The 13,950-nt window shown below is 38.6% G+C and overlaps 1 protein-coding gene across 1 annotated transcript; it reads left to right on the top strand.

Moving 5' to 3' along the window:
* Positions 1–2,293: 2,293 nt before the first annotated feature.
* Positions 2,294–9,163, top strand: LOC108681052 (the record flags this gene model as incomplete). The annotated part of the gene is made up of 2 exons (XM_018170017.1): positions 2,294–2,594; positions 8,922–9,163. Coding segments are annotated over exons 1-2 (543 nt in total), but the record flags the coding sequence as incomplete, so codon positions are not given.
* Between the last annotated feature and the right edge of the window lie 4,787 nt (positions 9,164–13,950).

The raw sequence follows: 13,950 nt of genomic DNA, 5'->3' as shown, positions 1-13,950 counted from the left end.
GAAACTCATGCCACATGTTGCTGGATCGCTCATGGAATGTTACAGGATTCAAATCGCTGCCGTACAATGACGAGACGCGAGCGTTGCTTATGGAAGAGCAGCTGTGGGATGCCTTTGTTATTTTAGTCCTGATGACTTGAGTTGTTTATGTTATTACTGTACAGCTGTGCTGTCATCATCACTGCTTGTACAGTTGCTTGTACAGCGGTGCTGTCATCATCACTGCTTGTACAGTTGCTTGTACAGCTGTGCTGTCATCATCACTGCTTGTACAGTTGCTTGTACAGCGGTGCTGTCATCATCTCTGCTTGTACAGTTGCTTGTACAGCTTTTTGTTATCATCATTAGCTGCTTGTACAGTTGCTTGTACAGTTGCTGTGCAGAGGTCGTGTTCCAGGGCGCGACGCAACTCAGGTTTAGCGTCCGTTGTTGTCTGCGTTTCTTCAACCTGAACACATTTTCGCTGAATGAATCAATGATGAATATTTTTCTAGGGTTGAAGCACATCCATGGTGCATAGTCTTCTGCCATGCGGCCTGAGTTTTTCAATCAGGTAGAAATTCTTTTGAAAGTAACTTTCGTCGTCGAGGTTATATGAAAATCTTGTTCACCTTTTCATGAACTGAAACCTTTTTTGGGTTAATGTATTTTTAACGATGTCTCGAAATTTTCTGTAGAAATAAATATTTATAGTTCCTTCTACAAATTTAACCGTTTTCTCAAGATCTCAGCCGTTAAATTAATTGAATAAACAAAACTCAGTGCAGCCACAGGAAGCAAGTGAAAAAATTAACTGTTTTCCCGAAAACAATTTTGACTGCGAAAATTGAAAAAATTTTCCGAAAGTTGAATATTATTATGAAAGTTAGCTATTTTTCCGAAAGTTGAAAATTTTTCTGAAAGTTAACTATTTTTCCGAAAGTTGAAGATTTTTCCAAAAGTTTATTATTGACTCCGAAAGTGAAATATTTTTCCGAAAGTTGAATATTTCCGCAAAAATTGGCTGTTCACCAACGGGCAAAGAATAACTGAGCCTGTATGACCAGTAAACGAGCTAGTACTGCACCAACAACAGCAACAATCAGACCAACACTGCACCAGCGTGCATGTTACAACATCATCAGCTGCATCACAGCTGCATCACTAGCTCCAGCTACATCACCAGCATTAGCAGCTTGAGTAGTAGCAGCAGCAGCACCACCAGCAGCACCAGCAGCACCAGCAGCACCAGCAGCACCAGCAGCACCAGCAGTTCTCAAGGGCCGGCACTTGAGAGCTCGAGAGGCTGCGTTCGAACGCGTGGTCGAGGCGCTGGCTTCGGCTTCGCGCGTTCGGGCGCCTGCAAGAAGAGTGATGAGGAATGTCGCTGAGTGAGCCAAGTTAATTGTGACCTAAACAAACGTGATTTAATTTAAGAAACACGTAGAAAAGTTTATATTATTGTTCGTATTATGTAATATTAAATCAATGGGATAAAAAATGTCAAAAATCTTCTTGGGAGTCTGAATTGAAGCGAGTTTTTCGGTTCATTTGACTAATTTTGGCGGCGAGACACAATCAAATTATGACAAATTGACCACTAGTTACGTGGTTTATTTCAAACTACTAACCTGCGAGCCCAATAACAAACTGCCGCGAAATGCATGCGGTGAACTTCAAACTGCCACGAAAATGCGGTCAATTAGAAACATCAGGTGAAATTTCTATGCACATTTTATACGATAATACTCGTTCATGAGATTAAATTATGCATGACTGCTAAAAATTTCTTAACAATTACAAATTATCTCGGAAATTATACTGGCGACAAACATGACCAAGTTGCTGGGACAGCGACATTTCCACAAAATAACTTGAACTTTAATAACGCCTCCAAGTCTATAACGGCGATAAACAAGTGCAAGCGTACACCTGATAACATGCAGACATGTCACTAGTTACAGCTCAGTTCGTAAGCTGTCACTGAGACTGCAATGTAAAAAACATGTCAACGCTGGGACCCTCGCCCACCCTACACCCCCAGTCCCTCGCCCCACCCACGCCCCCTCTATTGATCGCTCCCAATAGAGAGAGAATAGCTTCAGCCAACGCAGTTACGCTTAAGTCAATAGCGCGTAGCTGCTACGGCTGTATACTGCTGCAACTGCATGCTGTTGTTGCTGTATGCTACTGCTGCAGTATACAACTGCAGCTCTGTACTGCTGATGTGTACAGCTGCTGCTGCCGTATACTGCTGTTGCCTGTGCAATGCATCACTGCGCATCACTGCGCATCACATTACGATGCGTTTAATATGACAGCCTTGCGTCACTCCACACCCAATGTAACGGACCGCATCTTCACGCATGGTCACGCACCCCTCAGTCCAGCCGTCACGCACCCCTCAGTCCAGCCGTCACGCGTGTCTCAGTCCAGCCGTCACGCGCCCCTCAGTCCAGCCGTCATGCGTGTCTCAGTCCAGCCGTCACGCGTGCCTCAGTCCAGCCGTCACGCGTGTCTCAGTCCAGCCGTCACGCGTGTCTCAGTCCAGCCGTCACGCGTGTCTCAGTCCAGCCGTCACGCGTGTCTCAGTCCAGCCGTCACGCGTGTCTCAGGTTTCAGGTGTCAGTGAGCAGCTCAGCGCGTCGCATGTCACGCGTGGACCGCGTAACGCACGCGCTATCTCTTGTATCCCTCTTACCCAGCGCTTAGGTTTACTATATGGCAATACTATTCCAGACCAGTCAATGTTGTAAATATACGTACAACTCGTCTTAGATCGTAATTAACTTACGATGGCTCAAGTTGTATGTCGACGATTTCATTGCATGTTATGCGCTGATTGTCAGAGCAGCGCATGGGTGGCATATTAATATAACGATGCGTTATCTAACCTTAATTTAATTAAAATTAATCAGTAATTAGTAGTTATGTCTTCCGGTGCAGCCAGCACAACTATGCAGAACTATGCAGGCCACTGCAGGTCTGAACGGCCTGCAGTGAAGTGATGCTCCAGCCTTCTGGCTGCCGTTAATTAGTTGAATGAGATTAGTTTACTGAGTCCTGAAATGTAATTGGCGCTTGTATAATTTCATGGCAGGCTTATTTATAAATATTGCTATCATGAATGAAGACTCGCCGACATTTTTTCTAATTTATTTTAGTTCTCATTCCAACATGGTACGTAGGCGTAGGTTTTTGACGTCTTTTGACGAATTGAATTTCAAAGATAGATAGTAATGATGAGAAATGTCGGAAATTATGAATAAAGAAAACTCAGTTGACGAACGCGAGGAAATATTAATATTGTTAATATTTCCTTGTATTAATAATATTATAAATATAAGGAAATTAGTCATTATTAGTTCTTAATTATTTTAATTTATTTATATTAAGTTATCCTAATATTACAACACTTCTCTTTAACTTCACTTCTTGTTTGTTTGTCTGTCTGCTACAAATCTTATAATCGAAATTTAACATACTTTTACTTATCCTATCGAAGTGAAATTTTGCACATTTGTGTAAAGTTGGAGACAATGCATGAATCAAATGATAAAATAAATGATTTTACAAATTAATTTTTTTTTTCAATATTAGGAAATTGAAAAAATAATTTTGTTAGCTACAAATCTTACCTAACTCATATATGACACACTTTTACCTGTCCAATTGATCTGAAATTTAGCACACTTGTGTGAAGTCGGTGGCAATGCATGAATCAATTGACAGAATAAACAATTTTGAAAAAATTAAATATTAAAAAAAATTGAAAAATTAATTTTGTTAATATTCGAAAATTAAATGAGAAATTCATTGTTCATCTTTAATATTGGAGACACCGGATTCGTTAGAAGTGATGTCTTTAAAAATTAATTTTTAAACGTATTTTATTATTTATTATCGTATTAATATTACGGAAATCCGCCCCTGCCTTCCGCCCGCATGGACCGGAGCGCGGAACGTGACTTGGACACGACCGCGCCGGCTGCCGTGTGGCTGAGACCCGCGTCACCGATGGCAGGTTTGATGTGACAAAACATTTAAGGAATTGCAATTGACCCGCTATTAATTGAGCGCATTCGACCATGTAAACGATCGTTTCTAGGAACATTTAGCATTAATTAAATTATATAACAGTCCAAACTACTTTGAATACTCGTTGGTATTTCTGATTTGTTTTGAACGAGTTATAGAGCCCTGCAATGTCTTATACATTGCGTTGGGTTGTACATAGTTTACACATCGCGACATAGATTCTTATGATAATTCCCCCATAACGGTGATCTACCAGACTATCTAAATCCCTTTCAACACCTTGTCCAGTAAATAACTACACTCGGAACTGTGTTACGTAAAATGACATAATATACAATATTTAGCAACTTATGGAGTTGCTAAATATTGTATATTATCCCCAGTTTCTTTAATCCGACATTATTTTACTCGTAATTTGTACCTTCCAGATTGGAGCAATTTTCCAGACGTTGGACGCAGCTCGGTTATTGCTTCATTATTGCATGCGGCGTCACTCGCGCGAAGCTTGTCCTCGTCATTTGCTGTCTGGAGCGACGACGATGAAACACTGTAAAGAAAAGTCATGGACTTTTTGCTCCTAGTTGTGCTCAATATACTAGCAGGGGCGTGAATAATGTGTATAAAAAATATATGGAGCCTGGTACAAATTCTTACTAAGACGAAGTCGCTGATTGCCAAGTAGCAATTGGATTTAAAGGACTCGGACAGCCTTTGAAATTGTCGCTAAATTCATTACACTTATAAAATTTCCGAATCGCGAGGGTCAAATAAAATTGAGTCGAAAGATTCGAAAAAACTTTCATTTTACAAGTTTCATGTACGCTTCAATTTATGAAATTCGCTAGATTATTGAATAAAATTTTTATTAATACATGCAAATTAAAAAAAGCTTTTTTAAGATCTAGAAAACAAAAGATCGGGGAACAGCAAATGACTTCTTACAAAAGAACTTTGATGGCATACATTTTCGTGTCACTTTCTAGAACAATCGTACATGATATTTTTTTCAATCACGGGAAAAAGTTTGTGTTTTCTTGCAAATCAAATGAAAGTTCTTTCGTTCAGCGCTTCCGATCGCACAAAAAGTCATGAAAAGGCGACCATAAAATATCGGAACTTTGTCAAAGACGCGAGGTACGAACTTCATCGAGTGGACTTTGAAAAGTTAGGCCATATGAGCGTCAATTCTGACACCATCGAAGATAAGTTTTGTCGTCATGGCATTTTTTCCTCCATTTTCCCGCAGAAATGGAGGACATTTAGCGGCGTTTAAATTATAAGTTAAATTACTGAAAATTTGTCTATTTTGACGGACTGTCAAAATTTTAGAACATCGGTGCGAAGAAGGTACATTTTTTGTATGTGTGTATACTTTTTCTGACAGTCAAGCTACGTACGAGCCTCGATCGTATGTGTTTTCTAGGACGCACAGAGGTAAAATGTATATGAATAAAATCAGTAAATTCTCATACAAAGAATAATTAAACGTTGATTGTTAATATGCAAGACAATGGAGTATGCATAATTAGCGCGAAAACAAGGTTTCGAACGAACTATTATCATACAGCGACTCATGCAGCGGTCGTTCGCACACTAAATTGGATGTTCACATTTACATTTTAACTCACTTCGCAGCCAAGAAGGTCCATTTTATACGTAATTATGGGTCGACATTCAATATCATATCGTAAAATGCTGACGTTATCCTTAATTCAAGAGTTGAAGCGTCTGTAATTATAGAAACATATGAGGCTAAATATTTTCAGAAGTAATATGCGTTTAAAAATTACTTTTTATAGACAACACTTCTAAAGAGGCCAGTGTCTCCGATGTTACGCATGTAACTTGATTTTTGATTTGATTTTTAAATATTTAAAAAACGTGTTTTTCTAATTCCTTTATATATAATTTTTTATTTCTAAAATTATTTATTCTGTCACTTGATACAAGCATTGTCTCCAACTTTACACAAGTGTGCAAAATTTCAGATTGATTGGACAGGAAGAAGAGTGTTAAATATCGATTATGAGATTTGTAACAGACAAACAACAAGAAGTGAAGTTAAAGAGAAGTGTTGTAATAAAGCATCAGGTGCATGTATCACATAGAAGATTCACCTTTAATGTTTTAATTGCCATATTGGCCAAAACTTTACTCTAATTGGCTAAGCGAATGTGATCCCGAAGCTGATTGATTGGAATAATTCTCCAGTGATTGAGCGGATAATTGGATTAAAGAGGATGAAGGAGCTGGTATTTCAAGTCTCTGATTGGATGCGTGGAGCGAACCCCGCAATCTGAGCTCGAGGATGTAGCACAACTCGGATACATTTTAGCGGATATGGGGCTATATTTTAAAACTTTTTAACTCGTATTGAGGTCCTTTTGATTTATGTAGGTCGACAAACTACACTCGAAGATTTATAAATCTTGGCAAATTCGTCGGTTTACCAATATAATTTATTACGATCTTTTATTTCTATGCAATAACTCGTATTGAGTTTAGAGGTCTTTTTGAATTTGCTAGGTCGACAAAATTCATTCGAAGATTTATAAATCTTGGCAAATTCGTCGGTTTACCAATATAATTTATTACGATCTTTTATTTCTATGATATAACTCGTATTAAGTATTGAGATCTTTTTTATTTTTCTAGGCCAACAAAATTCATTCGAAGATTTACAAATTCTTGATAAATTCTGTGGTTTCTCAATATAGTTTATTAAGATGTTTTATTTCCATGCAAATTAAAACAGATGTGTTGAGACTACGTCAATGAATATTAAATTATTTTAGTGAGCTGACACCGCGCACTGCAGCCGCTGACAGCGCCCTAACTGTCAGCCGCAGACGCCCTCCGAGCCGCGGTATTGTGAGCCGCAGAAAAACCTGCCGCGCAGACTTGTGAGGTGGCGTTACTGTCTGCGTGGTGAGGAGGCGTTACTGTCTGCGTGGTGAGGTTGTGGTGACATCCACCACGCGGTAGTTGATTTGGTTCCTCATGCTAATGCAAATATATTGCAGTCAAATAAATGTTTTCTGAAGGAAATTGCGTGATAGAAATTGCATATTATTGAGTGATAAAATAAATTCTGCACACACATCAAGGTGGGGTGCTTCGATTGCCGCGAATAATTTAAGTGGCGGCATTTCCAGCCATATATGGTGACGGTATCGATGAATGGTTGTGAAACTTTATTGAATCACATCTCGAACAATGGAGCGACAAAGTATCTATAAGTAAAATTTTAATAGAATTTTTACTTTTCATAGTAATAAATATATAGTAAACTGCTGACCACCTCATAGAAGAAGTAAAGTTTACAATATTCTGCTGATATTCACTACTCAGTAACATTTGTATATACTTCATGACGGTAGCATCATAAATAAGGTCTATTTTGTCTGATTTTGTCACGCGTCATTTGCATGGAGCTCACGGTAGCGACTTAAACCGCGCGCAGGATACGGACCGCGACCGATCATATTTGCGAGCTGTCAGCAGCAGGCGACATTTGATCCAGATTAGGATTAGTGGCGATGTGGCAGGCGGCCACTGTTGTGTGGCGGCCATATCATTTGTACGCTGCTGCGTTACTGTGAAACACATATTATGAATGTTTACTTTTATTTTTATTTTCAATTATGCAGTTTGAAATTTGATTTGATTTTCTTCCTCAATCCGAGATTCATTAATTTCAAGAAATTTATCTCTCTCCTTAGTATTACCGGTAAAGAAGTCGAACTTTCCAGCAAATTCAATGAATGAAATGTGGGTTCTGCGTTGAATGCGTTTCTTTACCAAAACCTCATTCAAACTTGGTTACAAAATTAAAAGATTACATAAAGTCAAAATGATAAATGGATTCACGGACTATGATTATCAGCATAACGGATATAAGGGTTGAACTACAAAAATAATACACATCTTTATCGAATTCGCCTTCTACATCAATTTAACAACCTCGGGGGAAATCGCAAAATATCCTTTAAATTGACAAGTTTCCTCCAATACGGCACGTATTGTCAGCTCTTGTACATGGCCTAAAAACGGCCAGGACCGTGTAAAAAAAGGCCTATAATTAAAAATATTCTAGTAAATTTACAGGTTCCGGTGCAAAAATTAATTTTTCCTTCTTTCCGTTCTTTTTAAAATTCAACGAGATAGTACTGCCAATTTAAATTTTTGTCGACAAACGCAATTGTAAAAAAAACTAAATTGCGGAATTTGTCCAGTAAAATGACCTAGCAACCCACCGGTGTGTCGTGTAAATATTAACGTGCAACGTAAATGTAAATATTAATGAGCCGTTCTTGAACGGCCGTTACAGCTTCTCTTGTAATTCCAAACGCCGTTCATGATAGTGCATATACTTTGATTACCGCAGTAACAGTAACTGGTTTACTGGTTGGGACAAACGCAAACAAACACAGCGATATCGTGAGTATTTAAAGGTGTTTGTTGACGGAACATTACAGACAGAGTGAAGGTGAACATTACACAATTTGAGAAGGCACGAGGAATAATCTACTAGAAAAAAATTAGAAACTTTCAGTAGCCCTAAGAAATTATTGATATTAAAATAATAACAGATAACGTCTAAGATAAAGGTTTTCATTTAAATACATGGAAATAATTTTGATAAGAATTGAATGTGAAAATTTGATTATGTCTGAAGGTGAAAGTCGCCACCTTGAACACATCAGCAGTGAACCTAATTCCTATGTCTATATAGTGTTTTTTGCCTCGAGTGCCTCGTGCTCGAGTAAGTCCTCCGAAACATAGTAACTAGTATTTAATTTTCTGATATCACAAACGCGATGTTTGTGATATCTACTTTTATCCGCGGTAAAAGCATCACCCACGAGAAGAGCATCACCCACGAGAAGAGCATCACCCATGAGAGAGCATCACCCACGAGAAGAGCATCACCCACGAGAAGAACATCACCCACGAGAAGAGCATCACCCACGAGAAGAGCATCACCCACGAGAAGAACATCACCCACGAGAAGAACATCACTCACGAGAAGAACATCACTCACGAGAAGAACATCACTCACGAGAAGAACATCACTCACGAGAAGAACATCACTCACGAGAAGAACATCACCCACGAGAAGCCATCAGTCAATGGGAGAGAACCTGTGAAAAATATATGTATGACATTTATTTCTTAAGAGCTTAGTAATATGTGCCGCTGAGCAAGTAAGTTTCATTAATATATAAGGAATCGCTTAACTCCTTATTACCGCTCAGCAACACCGATTACAATTTTCCGAAAAATCAAGGACAAGAAGAATGACGTTCATCCTGACGCACATTATTGTATATACAGTATACTGTTTAGGTGATAGTGTATTGAAAGACACTATGATTACCACAGCGAAAGATTGTGCTCTTTAGGTGATAGTTTATTGACAGTTATTATAAATATATCAGACTTGATGGGGCTGTTTTTAAATTTTATATTGCCAAACACAATGAATATCTTTTATTAGTCGGTCTGTCTTCTGAACGGAATAACAGGAAGTTAATTTATGCAGCAATTAAGCGAACGACGGGAACGCCGGGCCTGTTCTTAATGTATGCGAGGGGAAACAGCGATGGACTGCCGCCCGTAGAACAAGAAGGAAAAATCACCAAGAGGCTATGATATCTTGAATAATATTTCAGATAAATCTTTTTCTTCAGCTCCAATTTTTGATTGATAATGTGTTGATGTTAGAACTTTTTTGGTTGATTTTTACAGGGCAAAGGGTTTGGGTGCGAATAAATTCAAATTAATAAGGATGAAAAAATATTAATATAGTTTAGTAAAATAATTGATCTTTGAAATCAAATGACTAGTTATACACATATTGATATTGTGCATGAGGTTTCAGCCTGTAGATACCAGCAAAGCGCTGTCCTGCAGAGAGCGCTGGTGAAAAAAGACAAAATTCTCGGCCATGTCATGGGGTGAACTTCATCAAATTACTACGATAAACCCAGACTCTGTTTCCAGATGTGGCCGTTGAGTAAAGCGGACGGTTAAGTCACTCACTCATGCGCGACATGATATTAAGGGAAATTTTTTGCACACACGAAAGGCTGGAGTCGCGACACAAGTGCCGTCCTTGATCACTGTTCGCTGACTCTGTATGACATCGCCCCGTACGGCGCTACAGGCGTCACAATGACGCTTACGAGGCACAAATGTTACGTTAATACAGCACGTAACACTAAACGTAATACTGGTCATTATTTTACAACGTGGCACAAATGTTCCGTTAGTACAGCACGTAACGCTACACGTAATACTGGTCATTACTGTACGACGTGACACAAATGTTCGGTTAGCACAGCACGTAACGCTACTAAGAGTACCGATTATTACTTTACAACGTGACACAAATGTTCCGTTAGCAAAGCACGTAACGCTACACGTAATACCGTTCATGTAATTACTTTACGAACACTACACTAGACATTTTTATCATTAATTATTAATTGAATCATTGCATACTAAATACGATTTACTATGGCTTCTCCTAGTATTTCTAGGACATGAATGATGCACAGTCGTATAATTGTTAAGCAAATAAAATTTTTCATAATTTGTGAATTATAAAATAAACATGCGACGTAAATCACCATTTCAATGTAGCAAATGTCGAGCAAAGCTAAAATGCAGGCTTTCCCGGAGAGGTTTTAGTTTGAACTCACAGCTGTTACTCAAAAAGGTGGTCAGGGTTCCTGAAAATGTATTTTTTCTTTCTTTTCATTTTTTTCAATTTTTTGGCAAACGCCCGCTCGGGCCACTACGAAAGATTTGGTTTTACCAGAGAAAAGAGTTAATACTTGAACTGTATGGTCACGTCGCAAGATCACAAATTAAATATATAAGTGATGATCTCTTCAATCTATACGCTGTTTTTCATCCACAGCTACCAGCAGAGAATTATATTTATTATTTACGGTATTTTCTACAAGATATCAGTTTCCGTGTCTATCGTTATCAATTGATGATACATCGCAAGACATATATTTATCAATGAATGTCATGCCACTGCAATGTGATTAACCGCGAGTGAAAGTAGATGTTCGGCTGGTTTATGCTTATTCTCAGTAAAACCAAACTGAACGGTACACATAAATCGAAAATTTGATAAATACAATTCAACATCAAATACTCACATATAGGCCCTGCAGCTCTCACAACCGTAACAATTAGGGCATTCCAACTTGAAAACCACACGGCAACCCAATAACCCTGTTTATTTTACTTGAATTAAATTATTTAAATGAGTCCCGTCAATAATTTGAATAAATTTACTTCGAGTCAATAAAAATAACGCATAAGCTTCTTTGCTGGCCGCATGCCACATATTTCACAGTTATGGCCGAAACATAGCCGGCCAACCGCCAGCCATCGAGTCAATATGCTGGCTGATGTTACGGCAGGATAAAGAGTGTACGATGTTACGGCAGGATAAAGAGTGTACTAGAGTGTACGATGTTACGGCAGGATAAAGAGTGTATGACGTCACTAGGAAATCTTCCAAACAAACAGTCGGTCGTGCTGCTGCTTCACAGAGCTTCATTGCAGAAGTGCTGAGTCATGCATGGGCTCGTCTATACGCTGGAGTAATGGACGTCTAAAGACCAGTAGCAGCTTTTATTGTGCCACCAAGGAATTATTCGGGCTCTATCAAATACTAATATTTGCTTTATACTTACAACTTTTTTTACTTCGTTATTTGCTTCCCTGGAACTCTTCCTTAGGAATCTACTCGTCATTCTTCATAGAAATGAACTTTTTAGTGGCGCTGTTTTCGTGGGACTTTATTTGCTCTGCGTGTAAATGATGGAGTGTTGAGGCTCGTATATTGGAGCTCACAGTGACTAGGGAATTATATTTCTATGTATCTTTGAGGCTAAAAATATCAATAACAATTTAATCAGGTTTATCTGATACTTTTCTCATATTTGAATCATAAGCCAATTCTTCACCATATGAATATGAAACAATTTCCAAGCTTTGTTTTATGTTATACTGTCAGTTCAAAATTTTCTAAGATATTATAAATGGCAAATAATCAAAACGAGCTAAAAGTGCCTCCGTATCACTGTTACAGCACATGGGATGGGATCATCAGGTCAACGGAATAGGCGGAACGGTTGAATAGATAAGATAGTGTAATTAGGACGCGTTAACAGCTCCCTTAACAGGCTAAGTTGGTCAGGTTAATAGAAGCCGCGATGCCGCGCGCCACGCAATTTATCTTTGCGTGCTGAGCGAGTAGCGGCATGAGCTACATGTCTGCATGAGGTTCAGAATCGCAATCATTTCAAACATACAGTATTCTATTTTTAGTAAAATAATTGTGATATAATATTCAATGTTGCTTCTGCCTTTCAAAGATAGGGCATAAATATTGCATAGACATACTTTCTATCAAATTCATAAATTTTATTGTCATCATCCCGATGATGTAGAGACTGAAGCAGCTCCATTTCATTACCTCTGTCACATCCGCTACTCTCGTTACTTCCATATTACTCACGTCGGACGAGTACCGCACTCTATAGTAGCTGGAAGTGTAGGGTATATATTCACAATATTCATTATTCATTATATTTATCCATTTTCATTTTTCCTCAAATTGCAGTCAGCCAACCATCCGAACTTCTTGTAGATTGACTTTTTCTTTCTTCTATAGTTCAGTAACCAGTCATTTCATTTCAACCTTGCCCGCCAACGTTTGGGGTTAGACCTTACATAGCTCCTGTTATATTCATATTATTCGTAAAATTTTCTAGTATAATATACTTCATACAATCATGTAAAATATGTATGTTATGCAATTAGCGTTATAAGAGTTCGTTTATTCAACAGGTGCAAAATATACCATACTTACAAATACATTGTTCACAACATCAGCTGGTTAATTACTAATAGATTCCACACTCGCATTTCCTTTAGCTTATCGTGGTACAGAAACACAGAAATATATGCCATAACCATATGGCATATCACGATATGCCATAACCAGCAGCCGTGCTTTACGACGATCGCAAACGTGAGCCATTATCCTGCCATCATTCAGTTTGATACGCTAGGCTCTCTAGAAAATAGAATAAATTGCATGCATGAAAATAGAATGAATTGCATGCTTGATTGCAAACGAAACAAATCAGCACATAAATGCGTGAACAACAGATTAACAGATTAAATTGTTATAATAACTGTTTATGGTTAACCTCGGGGTTGCTGAGTGCATGGTCATGAGCACCAAGATTTGAGAAGCGACTTAGGGGTTCAGATCTCGCAACCAGCCATGATAATTTTATTTCAGATCGGCAGGGTGGCCGGGCGCGATGGTCAGAGATCGGTGACAGGCTAAAATGGCTTAATTAGAGCAGGTGCCGGTCAATATATTATAAAATAATTATAAATTAAATGTATTATTTTAGAGTGTTTGACATCATCGTGATGATCATAGTTATGCATCTGCGTAATTAGGCTTGATTTTGACATTATCTACAGGGCTTGGTGATTTTTTATATATGATATTGTAAAGTAAACTGTACATAGTAATTTTACAGCACCCCAGTACACGTTGTACAGCACGCACGTTGTACAGCACCCCAGTACATAATGTACAGCACACATATTGTACAGCACCCAGTACATAATGTACAGCACACATATTGTACAGCACCCCAGTACATAATGTACATGTGGCGGCCACTGTTACGTGGCGACCACTGTTGTGTGGCGGCCACTGCTGTGTGGCGGCCACTGTTGTGTGGCGGCCACTGTTGTGTGGCGGCCACTGTTGTTGGTCGTATTCTAACGTCTTTCCTGGTAAGAAAGAGGCAAACTGTGGCCATATTGGCCTCGGCATGTAATAGTTGTGGGAAATATTCAATTCCTACATAAAAGCTT

This window comes from Hyalella azteca, unplaced genomic scaffold (genome assembly GCF_000764305.2).
Source record: "Hyalella azteca isolate HAZT.00-mixed unplaced genomic scaffold, Hazt_2.0.2 contig408, whole genome shotgun sequence".
Lineage (NCBI taxonomy): Eukaryota > Metazoa > Arthropoda > Malacostraca > Amphipoda > Hyalellidae > Hyalella > Hyalella azteca.
The sequence above is the reverse complement of the archived record's forward strand: the minus strand, read 5'-3'. Positions and strand labels throughout refer to the sequence as shown.